Source organism: Mesoplodon mirus (assembly GCF_964341445.2).
Source record: "Mesoplodon mirus genome assembly, chromosome: 3".
Classification (NCBI taxonomy): domain Eukaryota; kingdom Metazoa; phylum Chordata; class Mammalia; order Artiodactyla; family Ziphiidae; genus Mesoplodon; species Mesoplodon mirus.
The window spans coordinates 85,071,392-85,085,508 of NC_138978.1; the positions used below are offsets into that span (position 1 = coordinate 85,071,392).

The window sequence follows — 14,117 nt, forward strand, 5'->3', positions numbered from 1 at the left end:
ATAATATGTCCCTTATAATACAAGTCATAATCTCTTCAAGGAAGCAAACAACATTTAAACTATTGAAATTAGTGAAATGCACATTTTACCAATTATGACCATCATAACTTTATAACTCAATACAAAAGCTCAATATAATTATTATGAAGTTTATTTAAATGGTGATTGTCTCAAGTTCTATAGTTTCTTGTTCCTTTTGTGTCTTCAGTGAAAGTGAACAAGAAAATGAAGTTCTAGTGTTTAGTTCTTTAGAGTAAGATACAGGTATCATCTGGTGGGTCATTCCTCTGGAGATGCTGGATCTCATCCTGAAGTTTTCTGCTCTCAGCTTGTAATCTCTCCTTGAGCTTTTCAGCCTCCTCCTAAAGAGTGATACATAAAACCAAAGAGCTTAGCAAAAAGTAGTGTCCAGATCACTGCAGGGGGAGGGGGGAGGTGAGGAGCCCAAATCATTGACTTTCCCTTAGTTATTTTAATCAATCAGTAACAAAAGACAGACCCTGATTCCTCCTTTCTGTTCATGTCCATTTTACGTCTCACTCTTGGTTTCCTACTTGTGTAATTCTTCTCCCATGTCTCTTTACCTAGCTACAGAAACATCATCATCTCTCAATCCCTGAACTGTTGGTGTTCCAAGAATTATACCCTAAGTCCCCTTCCCCCTTTGTCCTTAGGGAATCTGAGTCACATCTTGACGTCAATTCTCATGTATACACAGAGGAATGTCAGATCTAGTATTACAAGGAGAGATTGATACAACAACTAGGTGTCTAGGTGATATCCACAATCAGGTGAGGAGTCTGAGCCTTCGATAAGGGAATTTGTTTCATGTCTCCACAGTTATGGGGTAAAAGTAGAAGGACCGTGTGGGGAGATCAGAAACACCAGGTTGAAAATACTGTCCTTCAGTGCAGGTCTGTAATTTCAAAATTGTCTTGGAGCAGTGTCTGGAAAACAAGGACCTACAGGTAGATCAGCCACCCTGGAGGAGGAGAAGGGTGTCCTTTGTCTCATAAGGGTGCTCACATAAGAATTTCAGACTAGGTTTGTAGAAACGAAAGCATTGTAGATCTCACTCACTGGGAAGGCGGTTTTGATAACTTGCTAGGATGTATGATATTGGCATTTAGTTTTCTCTTTGGAACCTAATTTTTCTAATCAGAAAAATAAGGACATAATGGTTCTGATTCACAGTGAATAGATTAGATTAGAGAATGTGTGTAAAGTGCTTTGAACAGTGCTTGGTAAATAAGAACTACTGTTAATTGAGCGATAATAATAGTAGAGGACTGGATGAAACAAAGACTTTCAGAACCAGTGACAATTAAGGAAAGGAAAGGGGCATAAACACAGTAATATGAAATTAATTTAGCAAGGTAATCTATGACAAGTGGAAAAGACTAGCTAGAGCAATTAACAAGATAACAAAAAAGACTAATTACCGTGGGTTAGAAATATCCTTGGATTTTGCTTAACAAATTAAATAGTGCTTATGCTGTGCCAAGCGTGATTCTAAACACAAATATTGACTCATTTAAGTATCAAAACAGCCCTATAAAATAGGTATTATAACCATCTCTGAACAATATATTTATATATTTATAATATAAGAAGTGGAGCTGGCTTTTTTTTTGTTTTTGCAGTACGCAGGCCTCTCACTGTTGTGGCCTCTCCCATTGCGGACCACAGGCTCCAGACACGCAGGCTCAGCGGCCATGGCTCACGGGCCCAGCCACTCCGCGGCATGTGGGATCTTCCCGGACCGGGGCACGAACCTGTGTCCCCTGCATCGGCAGGCAGACTCTCAACCACTGCGCCACCAGGGAAGCCCGGAGCTGGCTTTTTTACCCAGGCTGTCTGATTCCAGAGTCCTTGCACTGAGCCACAATATTATGCTGCCTCTCCCACATTGTCACTGCTTCATGTTCTCATCAATACAGGGAGGGGAATATGATTAAAATCCAGAAATGAAATAATTGATGAGTACCTTGAGCCGACGTTCTTGGGCCCTCTGTTGCAGGGCCTGCTGGTATACTCTGTTTATCTCCATTTGTCTCACTTGTTCCCGATGGAGTCTCTCCCTCTGCTCCATCATTTGCTGGTGATGCATTAGAATTGCCCACAACCTTTGTTCTTCAGCCTTCATAAACTCTGCTTTCACACGTGCCTCTGAAAAGGAAGAAAATGGCAAACTTCTCTAGGATTAAAGTACCCTTCCTTCTGCCCCCCACTCATTTGTTATTGCTGCTACTTCATAGAGAAAATTCCCTGGGGTCATATTTACCCTCCAGGTAATCATATTGTAGCTGACAGTATATGCCCTATTCAGATATAGACTGGGGAGCTAAGAATGGCACATCTTTGCCATTCTTGCTCTTGTTTAATGATCCCAGGTGAACCAGGCCAAATTAATTTAAAATGTATAGAATTTCTGTCTCGCATTTTTCCCCCCATTTTCTTCTCACCTTCCATCTCCTTTTCCTTTGCTGTGAGAACCAGATCTGTCTGCCAAATGGTAACTCTCACAGACTCCTTGGACTGTAAATATTTCTGCAGAGCTTCCTCAGCCTAGGAACCCCAAAAACTTCAGTTAGAGCTAGGAAATGATTAGAAATGTTATAAACCTCTTTATTTCCTTTTCTTCCCAGCATCTTTTCCTCCCTAGAAGTGCTCAGTCTGTACTTGGTGAAACTATCAGTCAAGGCTTTTCTGTCAAGGGGTGGGCACAAGCTCCAGGCTGGCCTATCAGAGTACCCAAGGCCACTTGATGCAAAATATTTGGGTACAGGCGGGAAAATACTGCAGCTTGGATGTTTTAAAGACTGATATGGATGGTGGGAAAGATGCTTTCTCTCCCATGACACTGAGGGCGCAAAGGACTAGTTAAGCTGCGAGCTGTTGGTGTCATCTTTGCTGCTGTGTGGGGTGAGCCTGCCTGAGAATGACACCAATGGCGAGGAAAACAGAACAGCAAGCTGGAGGTGAGATTGGAAAGAAAAAGGAAAGGGGAAAATTGATTACATTGTTACATGTAATCAACTGATTATGTTAAACTCTTGAACATATCTACACTTACAACTAAATTTAAACATTTTGCCTTTCGTTTATGTGAGCCAGTGAATTATTTTCTTAAGTTAGTTCAATTACTGGGATTCTGTACTGTGTAACCAAAAAAGTCCCTTTGTTGCAATGAGTGTTGAAGGTTGTGATAAAAGTCTGGTGACTATGGTGATAGTTCAGTTTAATACCACAGCTCTCATTCTTCCTGTCCAAAAAATGAAGACCCCTAGCAATTCCCCATAATTAATACATAAAACTAGGGATACCTGTATTCCTTTCCTGGGTTCCTGATAGTACTTTGCCTTCAGCTCTTCTCTCTTCTGAAGGAAAAGACGATGCCCCCCAGGTTTTGAATAAATCCCTTGCTTCACATCTTCTTCTAGAGGACAAAAAATATCCTGAAGTAAAGCTGAACAGCGATTCAGTGATGCCTCCAAATTCCGTTTACAAAAATCATTCTGTTTGGCTTCTAGCAGGGTCTTCAAAGGGAAAAAGGCCCATGGAAGAGGTGTTAGCAACACTACAGCACTTTTAGAAATGGTTTACAAAAAGAATCTCTGGATTTTCTCTGTAAATTCAAGGCCTACAAGCAATGCTATATCCTCCCTACCAAACCTAGAAAAGTTCCAAGGATGATACACTGTAGAAAAATGACTTTACTTTTGTTTTTGAAATCTCCTGGAACCCCATTCTTTTGCTTTTTCTGCTTTAGATAAGATCTTCAGACTACCTCATGCCCTAATTTTAAATGCAACCTACTGTTTTACAACCATCCCAGTATTATACTGGGCTGGGATTCCCAATTAGGTAGAATGGATGAGTGTGTGCTATTAAACCTAGGAATATAATATTTTAGTAGATCCATTTGGCAATTCTGTATGCTTGATTAATAAAAAAGGAAAGTTAATTAGTACTTTATGAATACATTTTTTAAGGGATAAGATTACTTAAAAAAAAATTAGTCCATGGGTGTAACATAGTAAGTTGAGTTGTCTGCCTGTGAAAGTTTCAGAATCTATAGGGTCCAGAGTAGTTGCATGTTTATTTGTTTGGTTTTTTGTTTGTTTGTTTTCAGAATAATAGTGATATCTTGGTCACATAAGTGATAGTCATTGTCTCTCAGTCTAGTAAGAATTGTTTCTCTTAAGTCCTCATTTTGCCTCATAGCAATACCTTGCCTATATTGCCCCTAAGCCCCATGAACTACAGCAATAAAACTTAATTACCTCTAATTTTTCCTGGAATCCTTGGTCTATATCCTCGAAAGAGTGCTTCATGAAGACTTCCATAGCCCCTTTCTCACTGGCCCTGTGCAGGTCCAGTAGCTCCTGGAGGGTTTCCGTGGGCAGCTGCACTTTCTGGCCCATCTGCTGGTCATAGTGGGCAATGGCCTTTTGCACTGCGGCCAAGTTCTTAATCTGGGCCAAGGCCAGGACTTCGTTCTCCAAGCAGGGCAGATCCCCACTGTTGATGGCATTGACATAAGTCAGTACCAGCCTCTCTAGATCTTCACAGGAGGAAGAGATGCTTGAATTATTTGCAGAGAAAAAGGACATGCTCTGAACTGAGTAATTCTGAGAATGTTAATTTAGCGTATTCAGCCTCCTGCACAGTGTTCAAGTGGCCCAAATAAGTTCCTTTGGGAAATTATGTGACCAAAAAGACAGATCTTTAATTCTTTGAGAAAAGAAAGTGTTCAAAGAGGAAAGTTCAAGATCTATGTGATGATCCACATTTCATCATTTTCTCATTGAGAAATGAGGAAATGGTTATATAAAATTGTGTGTATTCATTTGATTAGAATACTATAGACCTTTTGCCTCTTTATACTTCCCATTCTTTCTCTCTTCCTCAGGTTTCTATTTCCTTCAGAATTCCATTTCCTCCTCCACTTCAACATGTAAAGCTGGTATGAGTGTTACCCTCATTGGAAAAATCACAAAGTAGGCAAATTAGACCAGGTCACCTTACTCTTTGTTGGAACATTCCTGTTTGTCTTCCTTGTCCTTAGCTATTTTTGTTTGCACTCAACTTCCCTTTAGAGCGTAGCAATAATTGACAAAGTTCCAAAACATAGAGTATTTAAGAACAACTGGACCAAGAAGTCTGCTTAGATTTCTTTAAGGGTTCTAAACAACTTGGGCATCTGCTTGTTTAATGTTTGTATCAAGAACATTCTATTTATACAGAAAATGTATGTGTTTTCCTCATCTTCTGCTTATCAAAGGCATAATAAGTATCCATAATATCAGTAGAACAAATGCTGCCAACCATGTGGGTTAGTCTAGTTCAACAGTGGACCACTTATAGGTAGAACTTTTGTAACCTGACCTTTTCATCAGGTTATATTCCTAATTTATCTTACTTTGCAGGCATTGCTAAAAAAGCCCAGAAATATTTTTGGTACTCACCTGAATTTAATAAATATGATACATATGGTTTTCTTGGTAGTAGCTGATTATGTATTTTCAACAGTGGAAGGAGAAAATTACCACAGTGCTCCCATTCTCTATTTTGGATTGAAGGAAAATCCTTGAAGAGGTACTCACGAGATCCATTGACCTTGATGCCTCCTGAAAGAGTTTTAGTCTTGGAATGGCTGAAGATGTAGGAACAGAAATCTGCCACTTGTTGTACAAATTCAGGATCCAGGTCATCATTATGCAGTGTCTCAAGCTGGGCAAGCTTCTTCCGATGAGTGGGCAAGTCAAAAATAAAGCATTTCTTTATTGGAAAGGATTTCTGTATACACAGATGGGGCAAATTAAAATTTTGAAGATGTTGATCGGTGCCTGAGGAAGGAAAAATAGGATTATTTAGTATAGGGTTAACTTTAATTTTAATCTCTTTCCCACCAATAAATGTGCTTTCTACCTACTGTTATTTATTTCACTACATTTTCACAAACCCTAAGCACAAACTTAAAACGTGATCAATCAGGGAAAGGAAAATGGAAAAGTAATTTGCTCCAAGAACAGGGGAGTAATACAATTTAATATTGAATGTATTAGTTCACTTTAAATCAATAGTATTAATTATTTATGTGATAATTTAGTCAGGTGAGTAAATATAGGAAACTATAACTTTAACCAGCAATACACAAGAGATAATTTCTTGTGCTACTTTTCTCCCTCTTTCCAAAATTGAAGTCCCTGTTACCCTGCTTTGGCCTCAGTGAATTCTCCAGGTACTCATCTGCTGTGATGAGTCGCCCATTAGCTTCCAGGTCAAGGTAGAAATCTCTCACAGTCCACACTAAGTCTGGACAGATGCTCATAAAGTCAGCTTCATTGTCTACCCCATCAAGATCAGGTGAGGTAACTGTTCTGAGCAGATTTGACAGTTCTGTCACATAGCTGAGATGCAATTAAGGAAAACTGATGGAAATAGAACTGCGTCTAAACCATATTTAATTCCATGCCCTCCTATACTTTTATATTCCCTTTGGGTTATAACCAATCCTCATTTCATCAGTAAATATAAGGACTCTTTTTCTCGCCCCTTTTTTTTTCCCCAACATCTTTATTGGAGTATAATTGCTCTACAATGGTGCATTAGTTTCTGCTGTATAACAAAGTGAATCAGCCATACGTATACATAAATCCCCATATCCCCTCCCTCTTGCATCTCCCTCCCACCCTCCCTATCCCACCGCTCTAGGTGGTCACAAAGCACCGAGCTGATCTCCCTGTGCTATGCAGCTGCTTCCCACCAGCCATCCATTCTACACTTGGTAGTGTATATATGTCCATGCCACCCTCTCACCTCATCCCAGCCCACCCTTCCCCCTCCCCATGTCCTCAAGTCTACTCTCCACATCTGCATCTTTATTTTGGTCCTGCCCCTAGGTTCTTCACACCGTTTTTTTTTTTTTTTTTTTTTTAGGTTCCATATATATGTGTTAGCATATGGTATTTGTTTTTCTCTTTCTGACTTACTTCACTCTGTATGACAGACTCTAGGTCCATTCACCTCACTACAAATAACTCAATTTCATTTCCTTTTATGGCTAAGTAATATTCCATTGTATATATGTGCCACATCTTCCTTATCCATTCATCTGTCAATGGACACTTAGGTTGCTTCCATGTCCTGGCTATTGTAAATAGAGCTGCAATGAAAACTGTGGTACATGTCTCTTTGAATTATGGTTTTCTCAGGGTATATGCCCAGTAGTGGGATTGCTGGGTTGTATGATAGTTCTATTTTTAGTTTTTTAAGGAACCTCCATACTGTTCTCCATAGCTGATGTATCAAGTTACATTCCCACCAACAGTGCAAGAGGGTTCCCTTTTCTCCACACCCTCTCCAGCATTTATTGTTTGTAGATTTTTTGATGATGGCCATTTTGACCGGTGTGAAGTGATACTTCATTGTAGATTTGATTTGCATTTCTTCAGTGATTACTGATGTTGAGCATCCTTTCATGTGTTTGATGGCAATCTGTATATCTTCTTTGTAGAAATGTCTATTTAGGTCTTCTGCCCATTTTTGGATTGGGTTGTTTGTTTTTTTGATATTGAGCTGCATGAGCTGCTTATAAATTTTGGAGATTAATCCTTTGTCAGTTGCTTCATTTGTAAATATTTTCTCCCATTCTGAGGGTTGTCTTGTCTTTTTAATGTTTACAATGTTTTCATTTTTGTGTTTGATACACAAGGACTCATGAACATAGCTGGTGAATAAAGCAGTTCTCTCTGGCTTTGGTGCCATCCTGGACAACAAAAGGATACTGCAAGAGGTCGATAGCCCTCTGGTCAATTGTGTTCATGGTATTATATACAAAGGTACTACTCAGTAGTAGTGCCAGTACAGATATCTGGGTGTCACTCTTCTTGTCACCCTAGAAGTCAGAACAAATTTCAGTCATGTCTCATGGCATTCCCATATGAGCAGTTATTAAAAATAGACCCTTGACTTACAAATGTTAGACAAGATGAACAGAAATGGTTGTGAGAAACATATGAGCTTTGAATAGTTCTGTCATTAGCATTGATAATTTTATACAAAACCATATTTTGTTAACTTATCAGTCCCTCTTATAACTGGTTAGGTATTTGAAATATGGATAGTCAAAGTTCGTGAAGGTAACCAGAGTGCTTAAAATCAAGATTTTCAATTGTGTAAAACAAAGTTGGTCTGTATACATAACACATGCATCTATTTTATTGAGTAGCTTTTATACACAGGACTGTTCGATACGTTTTTCTTTTTCCTTTTTTTTTTTTTGGTTTTTTTGTTTTAGAGAGAGGGATAGGACAAGTGACAGCATACAGCTAAGCTTCAGCACCAGAATTGCTCAAAGAGTAGGGGTGTATTAGGGACACATATTCAGGAGCCTACTGGGGGTGAAGGATGTGAATAAACTGCACAGGTAATAAGGCAGTTCTCTGAATTGACTTGGTATTTCTCTGCTGCACAAATGGATCAGGAGCCCTGCAAAGGAGAACCTTCAGAGTATTCAATGCAAACCTCTAAATGGTTCTCTTCCTCTTTTAGAACATGTAATCTAAACTGGATACCCCCAACCTTGGGCTCCAAGGCACCTTCTTCGTGTTGGGATCTGTACATAGAAGATGCTAAGATACAAAGATATACAGTCCCTGTACATGGAGGCCATTTCTTACAGATCTCCAGGTGATTATCTAATCTGGTAGGGATGAGAAAGGTAAAGTCCTTGTCAGCCTGAGCCCCAGAGCCTCTTCTCCACAGACTACTGTCATATTTTTCCCCTTGTTGAGGTTTCAGATAATGTTTAAAATGTAAAATGATTCAGAGATAATTCTGCACTGGTCAGCAGGACTGGAGCAGAAACATGTTTTGATTCCTGGTACTGTCGAGATAAGTTTTTAACTACTGTCTCCATGTTACAGGTGAGGAAACTAAAGAAAAAGTGAGTTAACTATTTTGAATTGTGATAAATTAAAGGCAAAATGAAGACATAAAAAATGAGAGCTCAAGGGAAAGATCCAGTTTTGTGCTCGAGCCAGCTCACCAGAGCTGGCTGTGTACATCTTTCCTGAGCCCTGAGTTTAGTGACTTGACTTTGGTAGCTTGGAGTGAGCTGTTATGGGAGTACTTGGAAAACTGGCAACTACTACAAAGCAAGGCTTTTTTTCCCCATTGGGCTTGTTGTTAGACACTTACCAGCGTAGAAGTGGAAAAATCCCACGTTACTCCTGTGCAAATGATAAAATGGATGAGACCAAAGGAGAAATAGAAGATTTGAGGAGACTTATTCTTGTTTGTCAGAGTCCGAGAGCTCCTAGTGCCAGGACCCTGATTTGGACTCAAGTCCCACTGCCCTGAAGCTTACTGCATATCTCTATCCTCTACAGGGTCAGACTCATGACAGTGATTTTGTTTGTACCACCTTTCTGCAGTTCGGTTAAGTGCCTATCTCCGCGTTAGCACAGCTTCGCAATTATGATTCTGGCTTATACATATATTTTTCTCACTTCAGGTTTCCAAACTTTGACTATTAAAAATAGAGAGGGGAGGGCTTCCCTGGTGGTGCAGTGGTTGGGAGTCCGCCTGCCGATGCAGGGGACACGGGTTCATGCCCCGGTCCGGGAAGATCCCACATGCCGTGGAGTGGCTGGGCCCGTGAGCCATGGCCACTGAGCCTGTGCATCCAGAGCCTGTGCTCCTCAATGGGAGAGGCCACAGCAGTGAGAGGCCTGCGTACCGCAAAAAAAAAAAAAAGAAAGAAAAAAAAGAAAGAAAGGGGGAAAAAGGTATACCCTGGTTAAGCAGAAGTACAAAAAAATAATCTCCCTGTGTAAAGAATGTTCAGGGATGAGGAGGTTGATTTTAAAAAGATCCTTGTTCCTTGCCTTCTCTACATCTCCAAGTCCCTCCGTGTCAAGAAGAACCAGGATGTGGTTTGGCTTCTCAGGGTGAGGCACACACCACATCCAGATGCCCTTGGTGTGAGACTGCACTGTGGATCCAACAGAGAAACCTGCAAGGGGGAGTGGAGAGGGTGTAATTGAGGAGGGGATCTGGAAATTGGAGACTTTCTTAACAACTGAGTTACCGTTTAAGGAAAGCAAATGAAGATATGGCAGAAAGTATAACCCAGTATTGATCTGAACTACAATAGAGGGATGAGATAATAAGAATACCAAGTACTGTAGGCTGGAAATTTGATGGATTTTTTGCAAGAATATTATGGTATTAAAATTTTAATCATTTGTAATTACATATGTAGAAGTATTTTAATGATGTCTTACCCTTATAATTGGAAAATAGTATGATTTTTCTAAGAAAAAAAGAGGTGATATGTCAGAAACAGAACTCAACCCTTTATCTTCCAGAAGATAATTAACTATCGGTGACCCAAACATTAGCTTTCAATATTCCTCCGCATCTCTAACTTCCTCTCCTCGCATCACCTTCCTGCATGCTGGGAGTGTGGGTGGACAGAAGGGACTAGGCTGGGCCTTGCTGGTGCCACTCACCCTTGTTCTTCCCAGCCAGCTTGTTCATCAGGTAGGATTTGCCGGTGCGGTAGAGGCCCACGATAGCCACCACCACAGTGGGCTGCTGAATGGCAGACAGGATCTTCAGAGCTTTCGGATTAACCAACAGTCGCCCATTAATGTTCTCAATGAGGCACAAGGGTTCTGGCATGTGAACCACTGGGGCCATGTTCAGGGGGGTCACCTGATCTGCAAGGGAAGAGATGGGATAAACCTGGAATTTCTAGACTTTAAACAGAGAAAAATCATTTTGCTTCCTCAACCTGCAGGCATACTACTCTGCAGCATGGCCTAAGTTTCTGAAGAAGTTTAAAAAAGACAAAAGAGCAAAGAGGGTCATAGTAAAATATGTCCTAGGCCCTACAGAGTTCTACTATAGGCTACCCCACTGGTTCTTAAATATTTGGTGGCCTTATGGAAAACCATTTTCTGAGACTAATTTACTGCTATTTTGAGTCTGACGCTTCCCCACTGGTTTTGGCTTGCTTATATTTCTTAGTTTTTACCTCTTTGAATCCCCAGATTGAATCTTTATGACCACTATTTGTTACATGACACTTCTTGCTTTTACACTGTATCAACTTGCTTTTCTCTAATTTAGGGCTATGTCCAGTCAAAGTGTAATATACTAAACCCTGCCAGGTCATTATGTAGCATTATCTAACAAATAACAGTTGTTTACTTCCTAAAGCTTTACTTTTAAAGAATTTTTTATGTAGCTATTAATATGTGTTCTTCAGTCAAAACTTTAATGAGTGTTCATTTTATGAATGAGAAAGTGAGTGAAAATATTTTCTTAAATAATACTTAACCATTTATTTTCTAATTTCTGGGCATCAATTTCTGTAACCTAAAGAGTCCCTGATAAAACATCTTTAAGCTATCTGAGATTAAAACAAATACTTGCTTTTCTGCCTTGCCACATCATAAAGAACAATTTTCTTCCATTTTAGAAGTGATTATTTTCAACAGAAGCTAAAAATCCACCATCTGCTTGCCTTTTTCAAAAAACTGAAATCTTACAGCGCAAAGGTCTGGATTCCCTTGCTAGCTTTTAAAAAGTTATAAAGACCCATTCTCCCCCTTTCTTCATAGCCAATGCCCCAGAGATTATCCAGATGACAGATAAATAAAAACAGAAACTGCTTGGCAACAGATAACATATCCATTGCAAATGTCATCGCGTCAGGGCATGGGAGCCAGGAAATGTTCAGTCCAAGCCACATCCAAAAAGAGGGGATCACACATAATTTTACATTCCCAAATGCAAAGTTTCTTTTTACTCTAATCCACTTCCAATGCAGTTTTGGCACCTTATGCTTGTTGAGTTCTGTTATCTGATTTGTATATAGCAGGGGTCATAATCATTTTTAGGTTCGAAAGATATGGGGACCTGGCAGTGATGATCTATAACAGTTAGCTAGAAAGACAGAAGATACACAATCTAAATCTATTTGCAGACTTTGGGAAACTACAAGCTCTTGTGCTTTGGAGTGAGGTCACTAATGGGAAAGGAAGCTAGTTTGTCTGAATTTTCAGACCTCCTAATGAATAACATTTAGCGCTGTGTATCTATATTAATGAAAGTATTTTATACATTGTCCCCAGATGTTACCCGGGTAACATCTTTAATGTTTTTAGGACAGCCCAATCTCCAAAACATCTCTGCAAATTCAATGTGTTTGAGCCCCATACATAACTATTACTCTATCATAACTCAACCAATGATGTGCGCTCTGAGTTGCATTCTTCTCCCTAACTCTGTTAGAGCCCCATACTCTTTTGTAAATAAAGACAATGCAAGAATGCATTAAAACTCACAGAAATACAAATATACATTTTGACTTTGAAATAGGGCAGATCTGATTTCTAATCTCAGACCTCCACCTGGCTCTCTGTGTGACACTGGCATTTCACTTAACACTCTAAGCCTATCTTCAGAAAAAGAAAGTAAATAAATAACTTTATATACATCAGTATAACTGCTAGCTTAAAAAAGAGAGAGAGAGCTGTAGGAAAGGAAAAATATGTGTAAAGAAGGAAAGTGCTAAGAAATATAAGAGAAAAGGCTTGGAAGGACTACTGATGGAGTTTCTAGAAGAAGACATCTCTGTTTTCAGTCATACAATTCTAGATGGGTTTTGTGTTACTTTCATGTTGGTTGCCTTCACTTTGCTTTGTGTTGTTTTTGGTTTGAGTTGGTAGGAAAAGGAAAAAGCTCTTCTTAATGAGAAAAATGGAAATCAAGCAAGAAGGAGATGCGCAAAGTATGTGCCGTGATAAGAAATTCAAAGGAAGAGAATGTTTCAAGGAGTAAACAAAATTTCCAGACAGTGTTAAGTGATTCGTTGGGACTTCCGTGGAGGCCCAGTGGTTAAGGCTCCATGCTTCCACTGCAGAGGGCAAGGGTTAAGTCCCTGGACTAAAGGTCCCAAGTGCCGTGCGGTGCAGCCAAAACAAAACAAAATAACAATGAAAAATACATAAAAAACAAAAAGTGATTCATAATAGTAGAATTATCAGAGGAGTAGAAACAAAGTCCGACACAAAAGGCCTTAAGGAATGAGTGGGTGTCAATAAATCAAGACTAATTCATTCAGGGTTCTTTCTAAAGGAAGAAATTCATCTTCAAAAAAGTGCAGGACTATGAGTAAAATATATAGCCATTTTCATGAAACTTCTTCATTGTTCATTCTGGGTTTCAACTTTTTTTCTTTCTTCTTTTTGTCCTTAACAAGGTAAGCAAACCTTTTACATTACATTTCGTTCAATGCTCTTTCTCATGAAAATAGTACAGTCATAACTCTTCAAAAGTTAAGGCTTCAGTTTGAAGGATCTTTGTCAGGTTTTACCAAAGGTAACCTAAGTGGCAGTTATGATCTCCATAGATCATAGGGTGGCAAAGGAAGAAAAACAGTATGAAGACATTTCAAACTCTCAGTCCCCACACGTGCTCGTGTCTAATTCAGCAGAACTGGCACTTAATGAATTCTGCTGCCTGTCTGACAACACCACAATTTACCTTTAATAAGAGTTGATAGTCCACGTCGAGCTCAGCTGCAATGTATCGTGAACAGGCTTTTTAAGACATCCTGACACTTTCCACCCTTGCCCCAGACTTACCTTAACGGTGAAATCAGTAGCAGAGATCTTTTAGAGCTGGTAAGAAAGGTGCTTCAATGAGAAATTGCTAAGAGTTCTAAATCTGTCCCTCAGTTTAGCTGTGTTGGTTTCTGATATACTTTTTTCTTATCCAGTCCTGGAGATTTATTTTCTTTCCACTCCACTCTACCAGAGGGCAAGGATTACAGTATGAAACAAAAGCTGAAAGTGGAAGGGGTTTTTGAAATGTCACTGCAGTAAACTGAAACCACAAGCCAAACTGAAACCACAAGCCAAACCACAAGCCAAACTGAAACCACAAGCCAAACCACAAGCCAAATTGTACATGGAAGAGAACTTTGAAATCATTTGCATTTTTTTCTACTCCAAACTGTCCTCGGGGCTGTGAGAAACCATAATAAGTCTACAGTAACAGTAAATATAACCCCAAGGTTGTTTACATTATGTGAG

At 39.5% G+C, this 14,117-nt stretch overlaps 1 protein-coding gene across 1 annotated transcript; it reads right to left on the reverse strand.

Moving 5' to 3' along the window:
• Positions 1–248: 248 nt before the first annotated feature.
• Positions 249–10,713, reverse strand: GBP5 (guanylate binding protein 5; the record flags this gene model as incomplete). Its single annotated transcript, XM_082614069.1, has 10 exons — positions 249–362; positions 1,988–2,169; positions 2,466–2,568; positions 3,327–3,539; positions 4,287–4,567; positions 5,610–5,852; positions 6,220–6,416; positions 7,794–7,903; positions 9,897–10,024; positions 10,524–10,713. The coding sequence occupies 10 exons, from the start codon at positions 10,711–10,713 to the stop codon at positions 249–251; spliced, it is 1,761 nt and encodes a 586-aa protein (XP_082470195.1).
• Positions 10,714–14,117: the final 3,404 nt, after the last annotated feature.